The sequence below is a fragment of the Euprymna scolopes genome, chromosome 1 (assembly GCF_053919585.1).
Source record: "Euprymna scolopes isolate OS-2025 chromosome 1, ASM5391958v1, whole genome shotgun sequence".
In the NCBI taxonomy this organism is placed as follows: Eukaryota; Metazoa; Mollusca; class Cephalopoda; order Sepiida; family Sepiolidae; genus Euprymna; species Euprymna scolopes.
The window spans coordinates 72,361,370-72,382,991 of record NC_136482.1 but is presented as its reverse complement, the minus strand read 5'-3'; the positions used below and the strand labels follow the sequence as shown (position 1 = coordinate 72,382,991).

General features: G+C 33.8%; 1 protein-coding gene across 3 annotated transcripts in view; it reads right to left on the bottom strand.

Annotated features, from left to right (window-relative positions):
• Positions 1 to 2,411: 2,411 nt before the first annotated feature.
• LOC145239868 (C2 domain-containing protein 3-like) overlaps positions 2,412 to 21,622 on the bottom strand; it is a 176,473-nt gene continuing 157,262 nt past the window's right edge. For all 3 annotated transcript variants that reach the window (XM_080103482.1, XM_080103537.1, XM_080103596.1), the window contains exons 43-48: positions 17,770 to 17,821; positions 15,080 to 15,207; positions 14,384 to 14,452; positions 8,065 to 8,282; positions 3,316 to 4,762; positions 2,412 to 2,643 (exon numbers count right to left, since the gene is read on the bottom strand). In XM_080103482.1, the coding sequence (XP_079959608.1) occupies positions 2,491 to 2,643; positions 3,316 to 4,762; positions 8,065 to 8,282; positions 14,384 to 14,452; positions 15,080 to 15,207; positions 17,770 to 17,821 (2,067 nt within the window). In that variant the 3' untranslated portion in view covers positions 2,412 to 2,490. The remainder of the gene's footprint in view (positions 2,644 to 3,315; positions 4,763 to 8,064; positions 8,283 to 14,383; positions 14,453 to 15,079; positions 15,208 to 17,769; positions 17,822 to 21,622) is intronic.

The following is a 21,622-nucleotide window of genomic DNA, read 5'->3' as shown; positions in this document are numbered from 1 at the left end:
TCTCTCAAACACATAATAATCGCAAAATTAGAAATATTTGCCAATTATTTCATGTAGAAATGTCGTTTTGTTTGAAGGAGGTTCAGGTAAAAACCTTGCTTTCGATGGTTTGTAAATCACATGTGCGAACGGTCAATTTGTTGTTTTGTTTTAAAAAGCTAAATTTGCAACATCATAACATCTGTGTCGTCGTGGTCCAGTCAATAATGTGTTCACTTACAAACTTAACTTTTGCGAGTTTGCATCCACGATGCAGGATTTTTTAAAACTTTTTTTTTTTGCTTACAAAATTTTGCTTTCGGTTTTGCTTCTGGCTGATAGCATCCAAGTCCCTTTTTTTTTTCTTAATTTTTTTATTTAAATGTATTATATTTTTTAATATTTTTTATTTAACCTTAGACAGTTTCATTATAAATCATAAATAACTATACATTAGAAAATTACCACAATTTCAAATTATTTTCACTACAAGTTTTCAGGCAAATACACATTCTAAACAAGTAATATAAATAAGAAAATTCCAACACAAAGAAATTTCATGGTTTTTAACACTTATCAAGGCCTGAAAGCCACTTGAGGATAAGGGTTAATGAGTATATGGTGGTCATTGAGACAACACTGTAGTGATCGTTAGTGGTAGAAATTGGGTAAAATTTGATTATTCAAGGAGACAGCTTGACAAGAACTTGTTTACATTTGACTTGAAAATGACCATGTCATAGTCAGCTGAAAAGCAGGCCATTGGAACAGAGTTCCACAGGTGGGCTGTTCTGTGAAAGGTTTATTCAGGGAATTTGTGTTTAGATTTAGGCACAGATCGAGAGGGAGGGAAACTGTTGATAGTGGTTGTAGCTAGACAAGTGTGTTTTTGGTGAAAGTTTAGGGGGGGGCTTCATAGACTGAAGCACAGACGAGCATTTGCCATGAAAATAACGATAGAGCAGAGCGAGGCTTGCAACATCTCTTCTATAGGAAAGAGGTTGAAAGGAGGAGAAAAGGGCATCACTTACTAGGTTCTGAAGTCACTTTGGATAGACCGGATAGGATACTCCGAGCAACTCTTGCCCATATGTGGCAATAGTACTTAATTTTAGAATGCATTTGGCTCTTGTAGAGGATTATGTCAGAAGTAAGATACCTTTTGGAGCTGAAGAAAGGTGTAATCATTTTTCCAGCTACCTTGGCAACAGATTTCATGTAAGTCTTCTATTTCAGGTCAGGAGTGAAGGTCAGTTCCAGAAGCTTGTTGAAGCAGAAGCAGGGTAGTTCTTTGAGATGAGAGCCATTCATATTAATTTAAGCCAAGTGTAGATCAGAGCATTGGTGGTAAAAAGATAGAAGCTTGGTTTTGGATACATTAAAATTAACTAGCCACCTTTTGTTGCATTACACTATGTGCTCAAGGTCGAAGGAGAGAGAGAGAGAGAGAGAGAGAGAGATCTTGGTCATTGCTGGCCTTTGAAATGTTGCCATATATGGTAATGTCATCTGCATATATTTTGACAAATGAACTTAGAATGTGATTTGGGAGATTGTTGATAAAGAAAGATAAGGAAGAGAGTTGGGTCCAGGATGGATCCTTGAGGCAAGCCAGCATTGATACTTTGAACTTTGGATTTTTGTCCATCGATGGCTATCGAAGAGAAAGGATTCAATGGTAGAAGAAATTTCTAGATATTCCATAGTTGGAAATTTTGTGAAGTAGACCTTTATGCTATTAAACCTTATCAAATACATTTGAGACATCAAGATTGATTTGGAGAGGAAACCCCCATCGATAGATTCAATGATCCTATTTGAGATTACAATCAGTACACCAGCTATAGATCTCACAGAAAAGAAACCATATTGTTTAGCATTACATAGGATGTTTTTGCTGAGGTGGTTGACAATTTCTCTATTTAACACGGTTTCAAGCAACTTATTCATGACACATAGAAGACTAATTGATCTGTACTGCGATACAAGGTGAACAGCGTCACAAAAATGGGTGTAAGCTCCAGTTGCATTTTCTTGAGTACCATGACCTGAATATTAGAATCAGGACCAGTTGCTTTACTGGCATCAGAATTCTTGATGAGCGAGGCAACATCACAAATAGATATGTGGATTTCTCTCAGATTATTTTCAGTCTTGGAAGAAAATTCAGGAGGTAGGTGATCATATAGGATTGAGTTTGATGCAAAGTTCTTGGCAAAGAGCTTGGCTTTGTCAGATGCTGACAAAATCATCTCAGGCCCATTGATGATGGTCAGGATAGAGGATGCACATCTGTTCAGAACCTTGTTTGTTTTACAAATAAAAACATTAAAAAACATTTCATAACATCTTTTTTTCATTATAAAAACAACATCACAAAATTTATCAAATGATTCTCTTGACAAAACAAATCAATAAAATGAAATAACATGTTTTTGTTAGTTTTGTTTTTATTTATAATTAAATAATAAAAAAAACTTTTGACACCTTGCATTTCAGAAAATAAATTGTCTATGAGAATTTCATGGAAAAAATCCGAGCAATCCTTTGCGATTCTTTTTTGGTTGGAAGTGACGTGTATTTGACAGGCACTTTGGATTCCTTATCAGCTTTCTCTACCGGTTTCTGGTTTGGAGTCGTTCCTCTATCACAGGGAAAAGAGTCCTAAATGGGCACAATAAAAATCAAATGTCACTTAATAAATTAGTGTTGATAAATTAATATCAATAAATAATTATTAATGAATATTAATAAATTAGTATTAATAAATATAAAGCATAATCATGGTACTAAAGTGGGTGACCACTTGGGAATACCAGGTGCTGTATGTGCTCTCTGCTTATCTCGCCATTGTTTGTGGACTTCTCTTTGCCACTGGAATCAGGCAGTACCGACTCAGAGGAGGTGTGGTTGGAGATTACACAAGCCTTGTTTCACAATTACATGCGCAAGCAGAGACTACCATGATGGGGCCATGTTGAAAGAATGAATGAGAGTATTTGGCTTGGTAGATAGAGAACGACTGAGGTAGCAGGTTCAGTTTACAGGAGAAAACCAAAGAAAACATGGGAGTAATAAAAAAAGACTTGAGAGAAAGAGAGAGATAAATAAAAATCTGGTTAGAGAAAGTTTAGTTTAAAAGTCAAGTTCTTAAAGCCATTCAATTAAAGTCATTCAGTATGTAAAATGGATATTAAACTGATGATTTAAGGTGGAATACAATAAATTATAGCATTCATTAGTCCAAATTATTAGTAGTAGCTTACAGCTGCATGTAGTTAGTAACAAAATTATTAATATGCAGATGTTAATAACAGTGTAAAAAAACGAACTTACCATTGCCGATTTGTAAGTCTGTAGTGCCGTGGATAGTTTCACAACCTTCATTGATTGTTCCAAGTCAGCCAATGGCAGAAAGAAATTGGTACTTAATATTTTATTAACATGATATACATTGGCAAGTTTGGGAGGAGAACGTGGTGGAAGAGGAGGAGAAGGCGGCGGCAGAGAAGATTTAAACTGTTTCTCATCAGGCAATGACAATTCGTTTACATCGAGATCACATCTTGATAATGACTGGCCTGGAACTGAATTGGTTAACCTTTCTTCTAGGAACGGATTATTATTATCGGTAGAAAGCATGTCATCTACTATCGTTTCAGAATTCTTATTCTCAACTGGGAGGGGGGGAAAACATGGCACTGTAGGCTCTGAATCCAAGTGTAATTTTTCTTCAAAAATCATGTGTTTACCAATTTCTGGAGAAGGATTTTCAAGTTGGAATTTTTTTGCCAAATCCTGGGAAACATTGTCTTCTGTGTGAATTTCTGAAGTTTCAGATGCAGAATTAAAACTGCTGTCACTAACAGCACCTGGCATGATTCCTAAGCCATCGGGTGGCTTTTTGTCAGTTAGATTATGCGTGATGTTTTCTAAAAGTTCTCTCTCCGTCCAGACTTCAGAATCCATCAGGTTGCATTGGTTGTTAACACCTAAAATTTGGGACTGATCTGACAGATAAGGAACATCATTCATAATTCGAGGTATGACAACATTTGCTTCATCATCATCATCATCGTCGTCGTCATCATAGTCATTCTCATTATTTATTACAAAATTCTGGCTATCTTTATTATCATCATCATTCGTAGCATATACTTTTTCTGCTTTAGAATCTACAAAATCTTGAAAACAATTATCTGATTTTCCATTCTCAAGCTGAATTTGTTGGCATTTTTCTAACTTCCTTTCAATCTGGATAGAATTGTCAACCATTTCTTGATGAGTAAATATCTGGACAAGTTCTGGATCATCAGTTCCCAAGTCAGAATAATTGTCATTCCATTCAGGCGGAGGGATAGGAGAAGACAGTAAGGATCCGATTGGATGAGCAGTGAACAAATGATTCGAGTCATGAACATCTTTATCGTTTAACTGTTCACTATGGATCCAATCGGATCTTAAAGATCCATCTTTTTCTTTTTTAGCCATCTCCTTGGATCGAGCAGCATGGTTAACATCATTTACCAAACATTTATCAGCGTTTGTGAATTGGTCAAAATAAATGTCTTCACTGATACAAGTCTGTTTATCAAGAACTAGATCAACGTTACTTGTAACTTCTGAACCATCTTTGTGAACAGGGGGAATAACTCTTGATGAAGGATCATTCACACATTGGGAAATGGAATGAGTTACTGACTCATTTTTCGTCGGAAAATGGAACGGACTAAGCTTGCTTTTTAGATGTGCATTCAACTCATCAAGACCAATCATTTGTTTTCTATAAAAATAAAACAAAAGAAAAACCATAAAAAATAACAACTAAATATTAAAAAAATGAATGTGGTATTGTAAAATAATGAATACTTGCTAAAAAAAGTGACTATGCCGTAAGGGGTTTATAGTAAAGCAAGTGTTGCACAATCACTAACCATGTTTCTAATTCAAAATAGCTTAAATTGAGTGACAGAGAGAAATCCAAGATTTCAAGGTTGGGGGAGGAGGGGAGAAGAAGAATTTAAAACTTTCCCAAGGGTATTAGAGAAAATAATTTCAAAATTTATGACATCTTAGTTCCTTGATGGCTACATACATCACAATTTTTTAAAAGATTTTTCTGTATTTTTGTTTTGAAATAGGTTTAATTCTAAATAAGCACTGTTTTTGCTATTTCTTAATCATTGTTACAATCAATTGTTTACATTTTATTAAATTTTGGTTTTGTAAATAGAAATCAGTTGTTGAAAAGAAATTTGTTAAAATAAAGTTTAATAAAAATTTTAAACTTTGAAATTGGGTTTTACAAATTATGTATGACAAATTAAGGCACAACAAAGGCATGAAAAGGCACAACAAATAGTTCCCGCTGATTTGCAATTCATGTGATATTCAAGCACGTCATTCAAACCACCTTAGATTCTTATGTCAAGCACAAGAAACAACTTAGTTTAATTTAGATAGACTGGTATGCTGTTTTCTTTTTTCTCTAAAAATCTTAAATTTTCTTTCTGACATGCATACGTACATCATACAGACTTTTCTTTATTTTTGTTTTTCCATTGGGGGAGGAATCTTAGGTAAGCATAAAAAATAATTCAAAATATTGCTATGTTTTGGGAATTTTTGAAAAGATAATTTCTATTATTCAGACAGCTATTCATATCAAAATTCAGTTAAAGTTCCACAATTCAACTGGAAAAGGTCAGAGGTTACACTGGCTGAAATGTTGTGAAAACAACTAATAATAGTAGAATAATCCAAACTATAGTTATACTTATATTTTTTAATAGGATTTATAAAAATTTGTTATAATTTTTCCTTATTTTAATTTTGATTTGAAGAAATATTCAATTAATAATAATAATAATAAAAATTTTTTATGTGTATATATCAAAGTTATATATAGGTGTTTTAATTAGTACATCTCTTTGAGACAAGCTGCTCGTGTTCACACTTCAAATAAACATCCTGCTTTTATCATATTCCTGCCTGGACTTTTGATGCACATATTTATATAGATACTAACATGGGTATCCAGCATTACCCGGGTCGACATAAAGTTCCGTTTAGAACTAAGGTTCTTGGTCACTTTCATCATGGGCAACATTAATTTCCCCAGAACAATTTCAAAAATAAAAGAACAGATAAAAACAGTTAAATGTAATCCCCCCCCCCCAAAAAAAAAAAAGAACAAGTATGTGATACCCTCTCCACCAGATATTTCGGCAGAAGAGATACAAAGAGAAGCTATTCTCCAGATATTAAGCACTTTTTGTTGCCCGTGCGCTAGCCCCTCCGCCCCCCTCCCCAAGAAATAAAATAAAAAATAAATGAATCAAAACAACTTTTCTCTCAATCAAAATAGTAGAGAGTGCCTATGTGACTGTAAAAAAAAAAGAAAAAAAAAAGTCGTGGTGTCCAGGCTCAAACGTGAAACATGCAAGAGGGGAAGAAGGCAAACACTTACGGACAAACTATTTTACCCACACAGCCACGAATGCTTATTATGTTATAACGTAGCAAACTAAACTTTTTAAACACGTGTGACTTGTAAAAAATTTAAAATGGAATTCCTTTCACTGGCTTGTTTTTTTTTATTTCTTTTTGTAAAGGCACTTTTTTTCGCTGGCTTTTTATTTTCCTAAATAAAGGAAATTTTCGGTTTGTTTTATTTTTGGCTTTTCTTGTTTCTAAAAGTGTGGCTTAAGTTTTAATTTAGCCTTTTTTTTTTGGCCCTTTTTCCTAAAACAATTTGACTTCCAATTTGGCCCTTTTTAGCATGAAAAATAATCCTGTGTAGGCAGTAAAAATGTTTTTTTTGTTAAAAACTTAGGTAAAACATTTTTACTACCTACAGGGAAGTATTTTTTCATTCTAAATTACCAAATTATTTTATTTGGCGAAGAGTTTTTGTTTTTCAAAACGAAATTAAAAATGTAGAACATGTTTCATCATTTTAATATATAAAATAAAGTAGTTCTCGAAACAGTCAAAGATTCTGTATAACAGTTTCAAGAATAATAAAAACAAAATGAAATCCTTTCAGCTTATTCATAACTGTTTTTTTTTTTTTTTTCAATATTTAAAAAAAAATAGTAAAATATTTTTTGTCTACACAGAATCAATTTTTCATGCTAGAAACTTATTGAAATTACCAAATTATTTCATTTGGTGAAGCGTTTGCTTTTTTTATTTTTAGTTATTTTTTCCAAATGAAAATAAAAATTTAAAAAATGTTTCATCAATTTTATATATAAAAAAAATTAGTTCCCGGAATGATTAAAGATTATGTTTCAAAGTTTCAAGAATAATAATATATAACAGATGGCAACCAGCGGAAATAACTTGAAACCCGTTTCTAAAAAAAAAAAAAAAAAAAAAAAAAAAAATTCGATGTCAGTAATAATAATTTGAAATAAATTAAATTAAATATACTATCAATATAAATCAACTTTAAATTACAATCTTAAATAGAACACTTAAAACAATTATCTCACTATAAATAATATGCAGCTATTTAATAAAATCGATTTTCCTTAATGTAATATGCAAATGAGATTACCCCTTAAGCGTATATTTTGCAAGAATCATACTATATATAGAAATAAATGAAATAGGAAAGTAATGGACCTTTTTTATATATATATATATATTTTTTTTTTTTTTTTTACATAGGAATCACCACTTATCAAAGCCCAGAGACCACTCGAGTATAAGGGTTAAGAGTGTAGAGTAGTCAATTGGACAATATAGTAATCATTAGCAATGGAAATTCGGTAAATTTGTTAACTTAAGTGGAACGGCTCATCAAGAACTTGTTTATGTTGGACTTGAAGACAATCAGATTGTAGTCAGCTAGAAAGCAGGAAAACGGAAGACAGTTCCACAGGCATGCACTTCTAAGAAAGAATCTGTGTTCCTGGAATCTACGTTTAGGTTTAGGCACAGATAGAGTGGGGGGGGGAATTAATACAAATTATTATTGATGTTATCCTATATGTTCTTTTTGTAGAAAGTAGATAAATTCAACTTAAAATAAGTATTTTTGTTTAGTTATTAATTAAAAAGCAATTTGTTACTTACTCGAGTTTTGACATGAGTTGTGCCGTTGATTCTGAAGAAAAAGCTACATTTTTGGTGGATGACTTTATTGGCAGTTTTATGTTGGGAGAATAATCACGTTCATCAGTGTTCTGGTTTTGCTGTCGATTATGTAACAAATCGTGATGCAATTTGACATTTTGGTAATGTTCATTGAAATGGGGCAGCGTCTTCTCCAAGCTGACGCTTTTATCAGATTGCTGAAATATTTAAACAAAAAATAATCATTTAATTATTGATTTTATATTACTACATAATGAATATAAGATGTTTACACCATGTATGTGAATCTATATAAATAAAAACGGAAATTTTGTTTTTTACTAACAGGTAATCTAGAAAACTATGTAACCAATTGACTTGTATTTTTGCTATAGCATTTTAATCGAATACATGCATGTTTTTTTTTTATTTCTCACTTTTTAATTATAAAGTTCTACTAAATTTTTCTTTAATAAATTATTTGATTTTTTTGTAACGAAGTAGGCATTTTATTATACAGGAATTATCACTGGGCACATGACACCTTAGTAACCTGCTACTGTATCTGAAACTGATTGGTTTTGGTTTGGTTTTGTTTTGGCTTAACGGCATATCAACCCTTTTCAGGTTATTCAATGCCAAACTCAGGATTAAAAAAAAAAAAAAAAAAAATTATGTATTCAAAGAACTTTATGACGTCGAGTATCAATCAATTCTGTATAGTTCAATAGTTTTGTTTGTTTTAATATCTAACGATCTTTTTTTTTTTTTTTTTTTTTTTTTAAGTTTTATATATCCTCATATATTCATTCATAAGGTTTAGTTGGGTTGATTCAGAGAATGATTTATATTTTTGTAAAGATCCTTGTTACTCTTAAAAAGGATAATATTTCCTCTAGACAGTTGTTTTCGAAAAGTTTCTTCATGCTGTTGTGTTTGAGGTATTGTTTTCTATCTTTATCTAGAGCTCTACATTCCACAAAAAGATGTTTAATGGTGCAAGTTTTCTGGCAGAATGGGCATTGTGGTTGTTGTTCTTGTTTTAGAATGAAGGAGTGTGTGAGTTTTGTATGGCCAATATGTATTCTAGTTATAACGACTTGTTCTTTTCTGGATTTGGGGGGGAGTTTGTCTCCATTTTTCCAGTATGGGTTTGATTTGGTATAATTTGTTATTTGTGTTGTTATTCCATTGTCGTTGCCATTTTGCATGAATTAATTGATTAATTTTGGGTTTGAAGTCAGTATATGGTACGTTTATTGTATCTGGTTTTAAGTTTAGAGCTGATTTGGCCGCTAAGTCGGCTCTTTCATTTCCTCTTATCCCAATGTGACTTGGGATCCAACATATAAATATTTCTTTATGTTCGGATAATGAATCAATTCTATTTGTTAGTTTGATGATTAGTGGGTTTTCAAGTTTTTTGTTATTCAGAGATGTCAAAACGGAAAGTGAATCTGAAAAAATTAGGAATTTCCTATGTTCATCTTTTTCTATAATGCTGAGTGCGAGGTCGATGGCACATATTTCGGCAGTAAAAATAGAGCTTTCTGTTGGAAGAGCTTTTTTAAGAGTTTTTTCATTCGACACTGCAGCACATGCCACTCTATTATGGTCTTTAGAGCCATCGGTGAAAATAGGTAGATGGTCTGGATATTTTAGGAGAATATCATAGGCTTTTTCGTGGTAGATATTAGGGTGGGATTTCGCTTTTGGGAGTTCATTCAAGTTGAAGATTACTTTTGGTTTTTTAAGTGTCCAAGGTGGGGTTTTAGGTAGTATATGTTCTTGGATATTTTCTACAGTCATTTCTGATTCCTGCAGTATTGCTTTCATTCTAAGACTAAAGGGCTTTATGGCCTTTCTTTTTGCTTCAAATGCCTCTTTATATCTCGGATTGAATGTAGCTTCATATGCTGGATTATTTCGTTGTGCTTTTAATTTAGTGTAATATTGTGCACCCAGTTTTTGACTTCTTATATTTATAGGGATTTCGTTGGCCTCTGCATGGAGGCTTTCAACTGGGGATGTTCTAAAAGCACCGAGAGCTAACCTCAGTCCTCCATGGCAGATTGGATCTAAAATCTTTAGGTAGGACTTTCTGGCTGATTGGTATATAAAACTACCATAGTCGAGTTTTGATCTTATCAAAGTCCTATATAATTTCATTAGTGTTTCTTGATCGGCTCCCCATTCTGTATGAGCTATTACCCATAGTAGTTGCAGTCTTTTGTTGCAACTATTTCTTAGATTCTTCAGGTGGGGGATGAATGACAGTTTTTTGTCAAATATAAGGCCCAGGAATTTGTGTTCTACGGTGGGGATTATTGTTCTTCCAAGCTTCAATGTAGGATCATTATGAAGTTTTCTCATGTGGCAGAAATGAACGCATTTGGTTTTTGATTGGGAAAATTTATATCCATTTTCCATTGCCTATTTGTCTAATTTATTTAAGCAGTGTTGGAGTTTGCGTTCGATGGTGCATATATACTTTGATCTGCAGAACACCAGTAGGTCATCTACATATAAAGATCCCTCAACACCAGGGTCCAAACATTTCACTATGCTGTTCATTTTAATATTGAACAGTGTCACAGATAAAATGCTACCTTGAGGTACTCCTTCCTCTTGATTTGTGGTGTCTGAGTAAGTAGTTCCAATGCGGACTCTAAACTTTCGGTCAGATAAAAATCCTTTTATAAATTGTGGGAGTCTGCCTTTTAGTTCAAATTCGTGCAAGTCTCTCATAATTCCATATTTCCACGTAGTGTCGTAGGCCTTCTCCAGATCAAAAAATACTGCTGATAGGTGCTCATTTCTAATAAAGGCTTCCCTTATGGCTGTTTCCAATCTAACCAAGTGATCTGTTGTGCTTCTCTTATTACGGAATCCACATTGTAGGTTGGAGATAAGGTTGTTGGTTTCTAGGTACCAAACCAATCTATCATTTATCATTCTCTCCATTATTTTGCACAAGCAGCTAGTCAGTGAGATTGGTCTGTAGTTTTGTGGATTCGAATGGTCTTTTCCTGGTTTTGGTATTGCTATTATTGTGGTTTGCCTCCACGAGTCAGGAAATTCACCTTCTGTCCATAATTTGTTGTAAATTTTTAGGAGCAACTTCAATGATTCCAAAGGGAGTTGTCGCAGGAATTCGTAATGGATTTCATCAGGTCCTACGGCTGTGTTGTGGGATCTTTTAATAGAATCTTCTAATTCAGTTAATGTAAGTAGTTTATTATAATCTTCTAGGTTTTTTGATTTAAAGTTTAGTTTGTATTGTTCGATATTTTGTTTAATTGTTATAAATTTAAAGTTATGGTTTTGGTTAGATGAGTTTTGAGAAAAAGTTTCGGCTAGTAGGTCTGCTATATTCTTTTCATCGGTTACTCTGTTGTTGTTTTTAAGCAGGTGTTTAATTGGTGTTGATTGATGTTTACCTGAAATTTTTCTAATCATCTCCCATACTACTCTCGGTTCTGTAGAGGAATTTAGTTTATTGACATACTTTTCCCAACTCTCTTTTTTAGCTGCTTTTATTACCCTACGAGCTTTAGCTCTATTTAATTTGTATTCTATCAAATTTGAAGTTGTGGGTTGTTTCTGAAATTTCTTCAGTGCAATTTTTCGCAATTTGATGGATTCCCGACATTTATTGTCAAACCAGGGTCTGTTGTACCGATTAGATGCTGAAGTTTTAGGGATGCATTCATTTGCAATTTCCACTAGTGTTTCTGTAAAAAATTCTACAGTGTTGTTTGTTTCTGAATCATTCAACTTATGTCGACATTTTTCTTTGTATAATTGCCAGTTGGCCTTATTTAGCTTCCATCTGGGAAGTTTTTCGCTGTTGAATTCTGGAATTTCTATCACTAATGGAAAATGGTCACTGCAGCAAGTGTCATCATATACTTTCCAGGTTAAGTCCATATATAGTGATGGATCACACAAGCTAAGGTCAATGGCTGAATGGTTTCCACCAGTTGGGTTGATGTGTGTAGGTGTTCCATCGTTGAGGAAGCATATATCGTTTTCATTGATAAATTCTTCCAACGTTTTGCCCTTTTTATTGGTGTCTTTACATCCCCATAGTATGTTATGACTATTGAAATCTCCTAATAGGGCGAAAGGTTTGGGTAATTGATCAATCAATTTTTTAATCTCGTTTTTATCTATGTCATCGTTTGGAGGTATATATAGTGAACATACTGTCATTGGTTTATGTAGTGTGGCATTAATAGCAATTGCTTGGATATTGGTTATGTTTATTTTGCTATGGGGTATATCGTTTCTGATTAGAATTGTTACTCCCCCGGAGGCCCTGCCCCCAAAGTTATGAGTGAAATTAAAAATTTCATATTGCTTAATATTAATTTTGTCTCCTGGTTTCAGAAAAGTTTCTTGAAGACACGCCACTGCAGGGCGCTCCTGCACTAGTAGCAGAAGCAGTTCATTCATGTTTGTTTTTAAACCGCGACAGTTCCACTGGATTATTTTTTGTTTTTTGTTAGTCATTGGTATCAGATCTTCGGTCTTCTATGTCCATTTCTTCAAATCTGTTTTGTGTAAGGATTCTTGGTCTGGAACTTGAGCGTGATCTGTCTAGTTTTGTTTTAGTTTCTTTTTTGAGTGGAGGTTTATTTCTTTTCTCTTCATGGGCATATTTTGGTGTCTGTTTTTTCCCCTCTGTAAGTGGAGATGTTTCTATGGGTGTTGTATTTTGGGGTTTTATGGGTTTATTTGATTTAGTTTTAGCTTGAGAGGTTTGTTCAGTTATAGGAACTTTTTTTTCATTGTTGAATTGTTTTATAATTTTTTAAAATTCTTCCATAAGTTCCTTCATTTCATTAAGTAGTTTAATAATGTCCTCGGATTTGATGTTGAGTGAATTTATTTATGTTTGTTTATTTGGTTCGGTAGTTTGCTGTATGTTTTTTTTTGTTATTTCAGAATATTTTGCATTTTCTGATAGTTTGCGAGCTTCTTGGAAGGTAATATTTTTTGTATATTTTATTTTGTTGATTTCTTTTTCACTCTTCCATTTGTCGCATTCTTTTGAATTGGCGCTATGGCCTTTTTGACAATTGATGCATTTTGGCTCTTTTTTACAATCTGTATGAGGTTCATTATCTCCGCACCTTACACATATTGGAGGGCGGGTACACCGGTCTCGATGGTGTCCGTATCTCTGGCAATTGTAACACCCGAGTGGGTTTGGTATGTAGTGTTCAACGTTTACCATTTCATACCCTATTTTAATTTTGTTTGGAATTTGGTGAGTATTGAATGTTAAAATGTAAGTATTTGTTTTTATTATTTCGCCAAGTTTATTAATTTGGACTCTTTTAACGTCAGTGAAGTTTTGTTTTTGTAGGTTAGTCTGAATTTCTTCCAAGGGGCACAGTGATAATTCAGTACTCCTGATTACGCCTTTGCTAATGTTCAGAGATTTGTGAGGGTAAATTTTAACATTTTGATTGTTAAAACGTTTCCATTTGGAAATTTCAATAGCATATTTTTGGTTTTCTACTTCGAGAAGTAATGTACCATTATTTTGTTTTTTAACCATTTTAGGTTTGATGCTAGATAGAATCTTTTCAATTTTGAATGGGGATATTTTGGTTATTGGTTCCCCTTCAGTTGCTTCTATAACTATGAAGCGGGGAACATTCTGGTTTTTTTGATGAAGCTCTGTTTCAGTGTCAGAACTACTGGCATCAGATACTTCGGTGTGGTTTCTTTTTTGAGGCTTTCTGGATTCCATTAATATGTTTAGTTTGTTTCATTTTTCATGCTCCCCACCCACCTCGGAGTCCTATATGGGAAGTGTTGGGGGGGATACCCATTCGCCCCAACCCAACAGGGATACAGGAAAAGTATACTCTTCATCTGAAACTGAGGGATCAATTTAATTGAATGTCATAATTAAAAAGTGATCTCCAACGTCAAAAGTCATTAAATGATACAATGATATACAGAAAATGCCTCCATTCACCCTTGATTCTCACCTAATAATACTGAGTGTTTAGCTAGACAAGACTTTCCGACCACCTATCAAGCACAAGTAAGGGTCATACTGAAGTGTTGCAAGTTACCTGATCAATCAGACAGACTACTCAACTACCAGAATCCCATCCTCAGATAGCACAGATTATCACTCACTGCCAACAGGTGACCCCATTGAGGAAGGGAATCAGGAGTTATCTCTCTGCAGAGGGTGCAATTAGCATATACTACAGCCTCAGCTGATCGAGCTGTCTTTCCAATGGAATAAAGAAAACCTCTTATTGATGCTTAAAATATTCTTATTTGTACTTACAAAATTGCTGCTGTATGCTTTTAACTGGTTCCAATGATAAGCAATTGATTCCAGAGGAGTAACACTCAGCTAGAAATTGAAAAAACATTAAAAATTGAGTTTAGTAAAATTTGTTTATTAATTCAAGTATGGTTCATTCTGCTAACAATAATCAATGTTATTAAGCAAATGCAAAGTTTGAATCATATAATCCAATTTATTGTAAAGAAAAACAAATTGTAATAAGAAACACATGTAATACATTGGAACTTACGCTGTGTGGAACTTATGCTACCATATAAGACTATCTGAAAATACCAACTTTCTGACTTAAGATGCACCAAACATTGATGTTATTGTTTTTCCTTTCCTTTTGCAAAACTCAATCATGTTCTGCATAGTCAAAAACAAAAACAATTTTCCTCTACAAAACAACTAAACCAAACACAATGGATAAATATTTGAAGATATAAAGATTTGAAACATAAAACTTTTACCAAAATGACAGGCTTCGACATTAAATAAACTGAAAAGGATGTATATGCTACGAAACAAAACAACAACTCACGTGTGTGAACTGATATGTTGTTAAAAACGTTAGTGCTTACAGAAAATTCAATAAGTACCATAGAATTCTTTCTTGCAAAATTCACTTTATATAAACATTTTTTAAGAATACTGGTAAGTAATAGCCCACAAAACAAAAAAACAACCAACCTTTACTTGACCTCTGCAACTTCCACCAAAATCAATGATGTTGTACCATCCACATAACTGTTTCAGGCCCAACACGAGTGGAGACAAATCCACAGATAAGAAGCCAATCACCTGATCACTAGATTTGTCTGCAATGTAGAAAAGAAAAAAAAATGTAAAAATAATGCAGTATTGGCTCTATAATAATAAATATGACATCTGCATAAATTAAATATATTTAAACATATTTCATGACTGGGCAACGCCAGGTGGTCTGCTAGTAATAATAAATAAATAAAATTTGATGCAAAATTATCAAAGTTACAGCAGGTAGCAAAAGTATTTGGTACTTGAGAAAGTTTTTCTCAAATAATATCAAATTAATTTGAATGAAATTTACACTCAATCTTTGAACAGATGTTATCCAAAAATAAGTTATACTTAACAAATATTTATTAACGAAAAAATCAAATTAACCATATGCAAAAGTATTAAACACATTTAATATTTAGTTGTATAGCCTTTGTTCTGCCTTGCAGCCTCCATACACTTTCTATAACTTGCTGGTAGTTTCAACCATTCTTCTTCCCAAACTTTCTTTAATTTCTTGATATTCTTGGGATTTCTTGCATGCCCCCTTAACTTCCAATTTTTCTACAGATTTACAATGGGATTTTGGTTGGGTGACTGGCTAAGCCACCGTAGAACCCTAATCTCATTATCCTTAAACAATTTCATAGTTATTTTGTCTTGTGCTTGGGACAATTGTCTTGCTGGAAGATAAAGTCACAGTCTAATCCGAAATTTGTGGCAGTCTTAAACAGCTATGTTGGCAAAATCTTTGTGTATTTTGCTGCATTCATTTTCCCTTCTACGATTGCCATTCCTCCAACTCCATTTGCAGAAAAGCAGCCCCAAATCATCACACTTCCACTGCCAAATTTTACAGTAGGAATGGTATTAGATGGTTTAAATTCTGTGCTCTTTTCCCTCCAAAAACGGGTGCACATGTTACTTCCAAGAAAGCTCATTTTTTCTTTCATCTGACCAAATAGCTTTATTTTAGAAGTCATCCAATTCACATTGATATTTATAAACAAATTTCAAATGATCTTTCACATATCTAGGACTCAACAAATAAGTCTTCCTCGGTGATTCAGAATACAGGCCTGTACGATTCAATGATCTTTTCATTGTGTTCTTGCTTATTTAAATATTTGCTTTCTGCAAATCCTTTTGAATTTCTGAACGAGCCAGAAAGGGTTTTTTCTTCACATTATGAGCAATGTAATGAGGAGTAACACCATTTAATTTACATGAACAACCATTTCTTAAAAGATTTTTAGTATTACCACTCATTGTTTTCCATTTTCTCATGACAATCCCAACTGGACTCACCACCAAATTTAGTTCTGAAGCTATTTTCTTGTACCTCTTTCCATCTTTATACCTTGCTATGATTTCCTGGTGCATATCATTAGTCAATTCCCTTGTTTTATCTATTTTAAAACAATAATGAAAGAGGCAACCTTCAGTGTCTGAGAGCTGTTATCAACTGACTTGTAAGAAGCCAGAACCTTCTGATTTGTTGGAATATTGTAGCCAGATGAAATGACTACTTAATGAAATTTAATAGTGTGTTAAATACTTTTATGTATAGGTAATTTGATTTTTTGTTAATAAATATTTGTCAACTAAGTATATATGCATTTCCGTTTTATTCTTAGATACATAATATCTGTTGAAAGGTTGAGTAAATTTCATTCAAATTAACTTGATATTTCTTGAGAAATATGAAAAAAACAAAAAAAAAAAACAAAACAAAAAAAAACAACAATGTACTAAATTCTCTTGCTACCCACTGTACATTGATGTCAGAAATGAAAACACATGAAATTGTCTCATAATTTTAAAAATATAGAATGCATTCTTACAATTAAAATAATGGTAGGCCTATAATCCAAAGAATATATTGAATATATTGTGATATTATAGCTCTATGCATGTGGATAAAAAAACATATCAATACATACATGTATGCATAATGGACAGATAGGGTCATACTTTACAAGAGGGTAATATTAAGATGACACTGATGCACCAAAGAAAAAGAAATGAGAAAAAAGAACAGAAAAACATAAAAAATGAAATGAAGAATGAAAAAAATAACTAAATAAATAAATAAATAAAATGAAAGAAAATAGGAAAAAAACCCAAAAAGAAAACATAAAAGAAAAAAAAAGAGAAGAGAAAAAAAGAAAAAACAAAGGCAAAAGAAGGATAATGGATGAGTTGAAAGATCGAGAAAAAGAGAAAATGTTTTTTTCTATAATTTTGTTTTATTATGTTAAAAGTGGATTATCAAGATATTTTTTGAACAGAGAAAAAGTATTTTTCTTCTCTTAAACGTTTAAAAAAGTTTCAAGTTTTACTAGAATATGATGAATAATCTTGTCAGACTGTTTCTCATGTCCATCCTTTAACACGTGTAGCTAGATTTAAAAGCTGGATATTAAAATAGCCCAGGAGGAGGAAGGGATGATAATGACACTGGTGAAAAAAAGTGTAGATAGTCACTATTAAGGTGGAGATAGTATTTTTGCTGCATCATCAATGTGGGACTGCATCAAAACAATATGCTGTCTGTCTCAATTCACCATAATGAAAACTACATAAAAATAGCAAGTTTCTGTCTGATAAATTAATCTTACCAGGTTCTTTGGGGGCATTTACAGGTTTATGCCAAACTTTGAAAACAAGATGCTGAAATAGAAAAGAAAATTGTTTTAGATGAAATTAGAATAAAATACATCAATACATAATTAAAAGCAAAAACAAAACCTTTATCGTGAAAAAAAATTGTTTTATTCAGATTATTTTCATTTCTTATGCATATTTTATGCCCTTTTTAGGCATTTCACTTCTACTTTATGTCTCCCTCCAGCATCTGGAGAGAGTTCAAATAGTGGCTACTCGAATGGTATAGGCCTATCGAATCTGCCATATGAAAGCTGACTCTAGAAACTTAATTTTTTCTCTCTTGAGCACCGACAATCATGTGGAAATCTCATTTTGGTCTACAATTTCCTCAATGGTAATTATGATATACATTGGAGCCTATTATTCACTCCTGCACTAGAAATATGTCTACATGGACACTACAAGAAATTATTTCACTGTCGATTTTGATTAAACCCAAGAAGAGCCACTTTCTAAATCAGGATCCTTAGATCTAGTAAAAGAGTTTTTAAAAGGACAATATTGTAGTAATCATTAGTAGTTTGGTAAATTGCTTACTTACTTCTCATCAGGAACTTCTTTATGTTGGACTTGAAAATAACCAAATTATAGTCAGCTGGAAAGCAAGCAAATGGAAGAGAGTTCCACAGATGTGCAGTTCTAAGAAAGAAGCTTTGTTCATGGAATCTATGTTTAGGTTTAGGCACAGATAAAGAGTAGGGGAAATTATTGATAGTGGTTTCAGCTAGACAAGTGTTTTTCCTGAAAGTTTGACGAGGGGGGACCATAGATTGGAGTTCATGCAAGAGCACTTGCCATGAAAATAATGATAAAGCAGAGATAGGCTTGCAACGTCTCTTCTGTAGGAAAGAGGTTGCAGTGAAGAGAAAAGGGCACCCCCTACTAGGCTACCAAGTCTATTTTGAACTCTGTCAAGGCAAGATGAGGTATTTTTAGCAGCTCCTACCCAGATGTGGCAATAGTACTCCATTCTTGGATGTACCTAGTTTTTATATACATAGAGAATTGCATCAGCAATGATATATCTACTGGAGCGGTAGAATGATTCCACCATTTTTCCAGCGACTTTGGCAACGGATTTGATGTACGTGTTCTATTTCAGATGGGAAGGCTTTATGTTTTGACAAGATTTTAGGTATGACCTTTACTCCTCAAGAGGAGAGCCATTCATTTCAATTAATGACAAACAGGGATCAGAGCGTTGATGATGTAAAGATAGAATCTTGGTTTTAGATACATTAAAATTAATCAGGCACCTCTTTCTCCATTGTACCACGTGCTCAAGATCAGAGGAAAGAGAATCAGAGATAATTTGGTCATTTACAGCCTTTGATGTATTGCCATAGATGGTAGTGTCATCAGCATAAATGTCTACGAATGATCTTAGGATGTGATTTGGGAGATCATTGATGTAGATCAGGAAGAGAGTTATACCCAGGATGGACCTCTGAGGGACTCCATTATTAATACTGTGAGCTTCTGATTTCTGCCCATTAACCATTATTCTTATGAATCTATCAGAGAGAAATGATTTAATAATCAAGACATTTCCAGCTATACCATAGCTGGAGATCTTGTGGAGTAGATCTTTATGCCATAATCCTATCAAAGGCCTTTGATATGTAAAGAGCAATTGGCCTAGAAAGGAAGCCTCCATCGAGAGATTCGCTAATCCTATGAGATATAACACATCTATAGGTCTAGCAGAACGGAGACCATATTGCATGTCACTAAGGCTATTTTTGCTGAGGTGCTTGACTACTTCTCTATTTAACACAGATTTCAGCAACTTACTTATGACGCATAGGAAACTTATTGGTCTGTACTGAGATGGAGATGATCGATCACCTGAATTCTTAAATATGGGGAATACTGATGAGGTTTTCCAGGGTGTTGGGAAGCAATTTTCCTTAAGACAACGCTTAAACAGCTTTCTAAGTATGAGAGCGCGTTCTGGTTGAAGCTTTTTCAGCACTATAATTGAAATACTGTCAGGGCATGTTGCTTAACTGAAATCAAGATTTTTGATTAACTTGGCAATATCACGCACAGATATTTGTATGTCGCATAGCATGTTTTCAGATACAGGAGGAAATAAGGGGGGGGGCCTTGATTGCATAGGTAGAATTAGTTGCAAAGTTCTTGGCAAAGAGTTTGGCTTTGTCTGATGCTGACATGATAAAAAAAATGTAACATGCGACCGCAACCAAGATTGAACTCACTACACAAGTTTGTAGTGTAATTCAAATCTTGTCCATAGCTGAATACTTGATGCTTCGTTAGGGTTATCAAGAGTATTTTTTTATCGTGATACCATCACTAGATGGGTTGCCTACCACAACTTAAGAATAGACCACGCCAGTTTTCCAACCTGGTATTTGACCTTGTGGTACATATAGCGCTTTGCCTTCCCATGTGGTCACTCATCTGTTACTGGCCAGGCTCAACATTGCTTAACTTCGGTGATCTGATGATAACTATGTGTCAATGTCATTGTGCTGTATATGATGAGATTACCTTAGATTCATTTATGATAGTTTGGATAGAGCACACACTTCTGTTCAGGACCCTGTTTGCTATTTGCCAAAATTGGTGGGAACCAAATCGCTGCTCATCTACTTTGGACTTGATGGACTGAGCATACAACCCTCTTGCATTCTTTATTACTCTTTTATAGTGGTTGCTGGAAAGCAGTTTTTGTCTCAGTGCATCTATTATGTTGGAAGCAGTGATTTCTGTGCACAATGGCAGAACCTAGAGAGAACCATGGCTGACTGTTAGGTTTTGCTGAAAATTTTTTTTAGACGGCATAAAGCAGTCTATACCTATAATTAACCATTCTGGCAGGTCTGATACTATACAGGACACATTCTTTTTAAGCAGGAAATATTATAAATGTATGGAAGCTATCCCGGTCAGTCATAGAGTACTGATATACTGTACGATGAAGAGGTATGTCTGAGGACTTATTACATTTCGTTTTTATCTTAACTCATACAATCAAGTGGTTAGGAGATCCCAACAGAGACAGAACAGAAGATGAATATAGCTCAGGGCAAGTTGTGAGAAAAAGATCTAGGAGACTTGTATACTGAGCGTCAATGTCAGGCACATGGGTGGGTCCATGAACAATTTGTGTTAGGTTATAAGCAATAGAGAAATTGTGACAGAACTTTCCCTCATCATCTGTCTTATTTAAGTGAGTTAACCATTCTACATTGGTAACATCAAAGTCTCCACAGATGTGAATGTTAGCCGAAGAATGAGCAGACAGGATGTGGTCAATTTTCTCAGATATACACTTAAAGATAGTAACTCTGCTGTTGTGGAAGTGATAAAGCGCAAATATAAATGCAGTGGTGTGAGCAAGTGCAACCCGGAAGCAACTATAAGGTAATTTAAGGTCTTCTCTGGAGATGTACTTACCACATGGAAAGCCATCTTCAATGTAGGCACATATTCCATGCCCATAGCGATCTTGGGGGTCAGATTTAGATGTTAAGTTAGAGTATCCTTTAATTACGAACTCATCTAGGGAAGTAGTTTGTCCAATACCAGTTTCGCTTAGGAATAATAAGTCTGGTTCGGTCTCCTGTAATTTGGTCTCAACCTCTGAAAGGTTGGAATGTAGACCCCTGATGTTGGAGAAGGAAACTTGGTAGTGGAGATCTATGTTGGAAGTTGGAGTTCTGGGTTTAATCGTGTATATTTTTTAGAGACTTTTCATGATGGAGTTTTGGGATTTGTGGAACAGGTCAACAGACTTGGTTAGAGCAAGGCAGAAAAAGAAACGAAGAAATATTT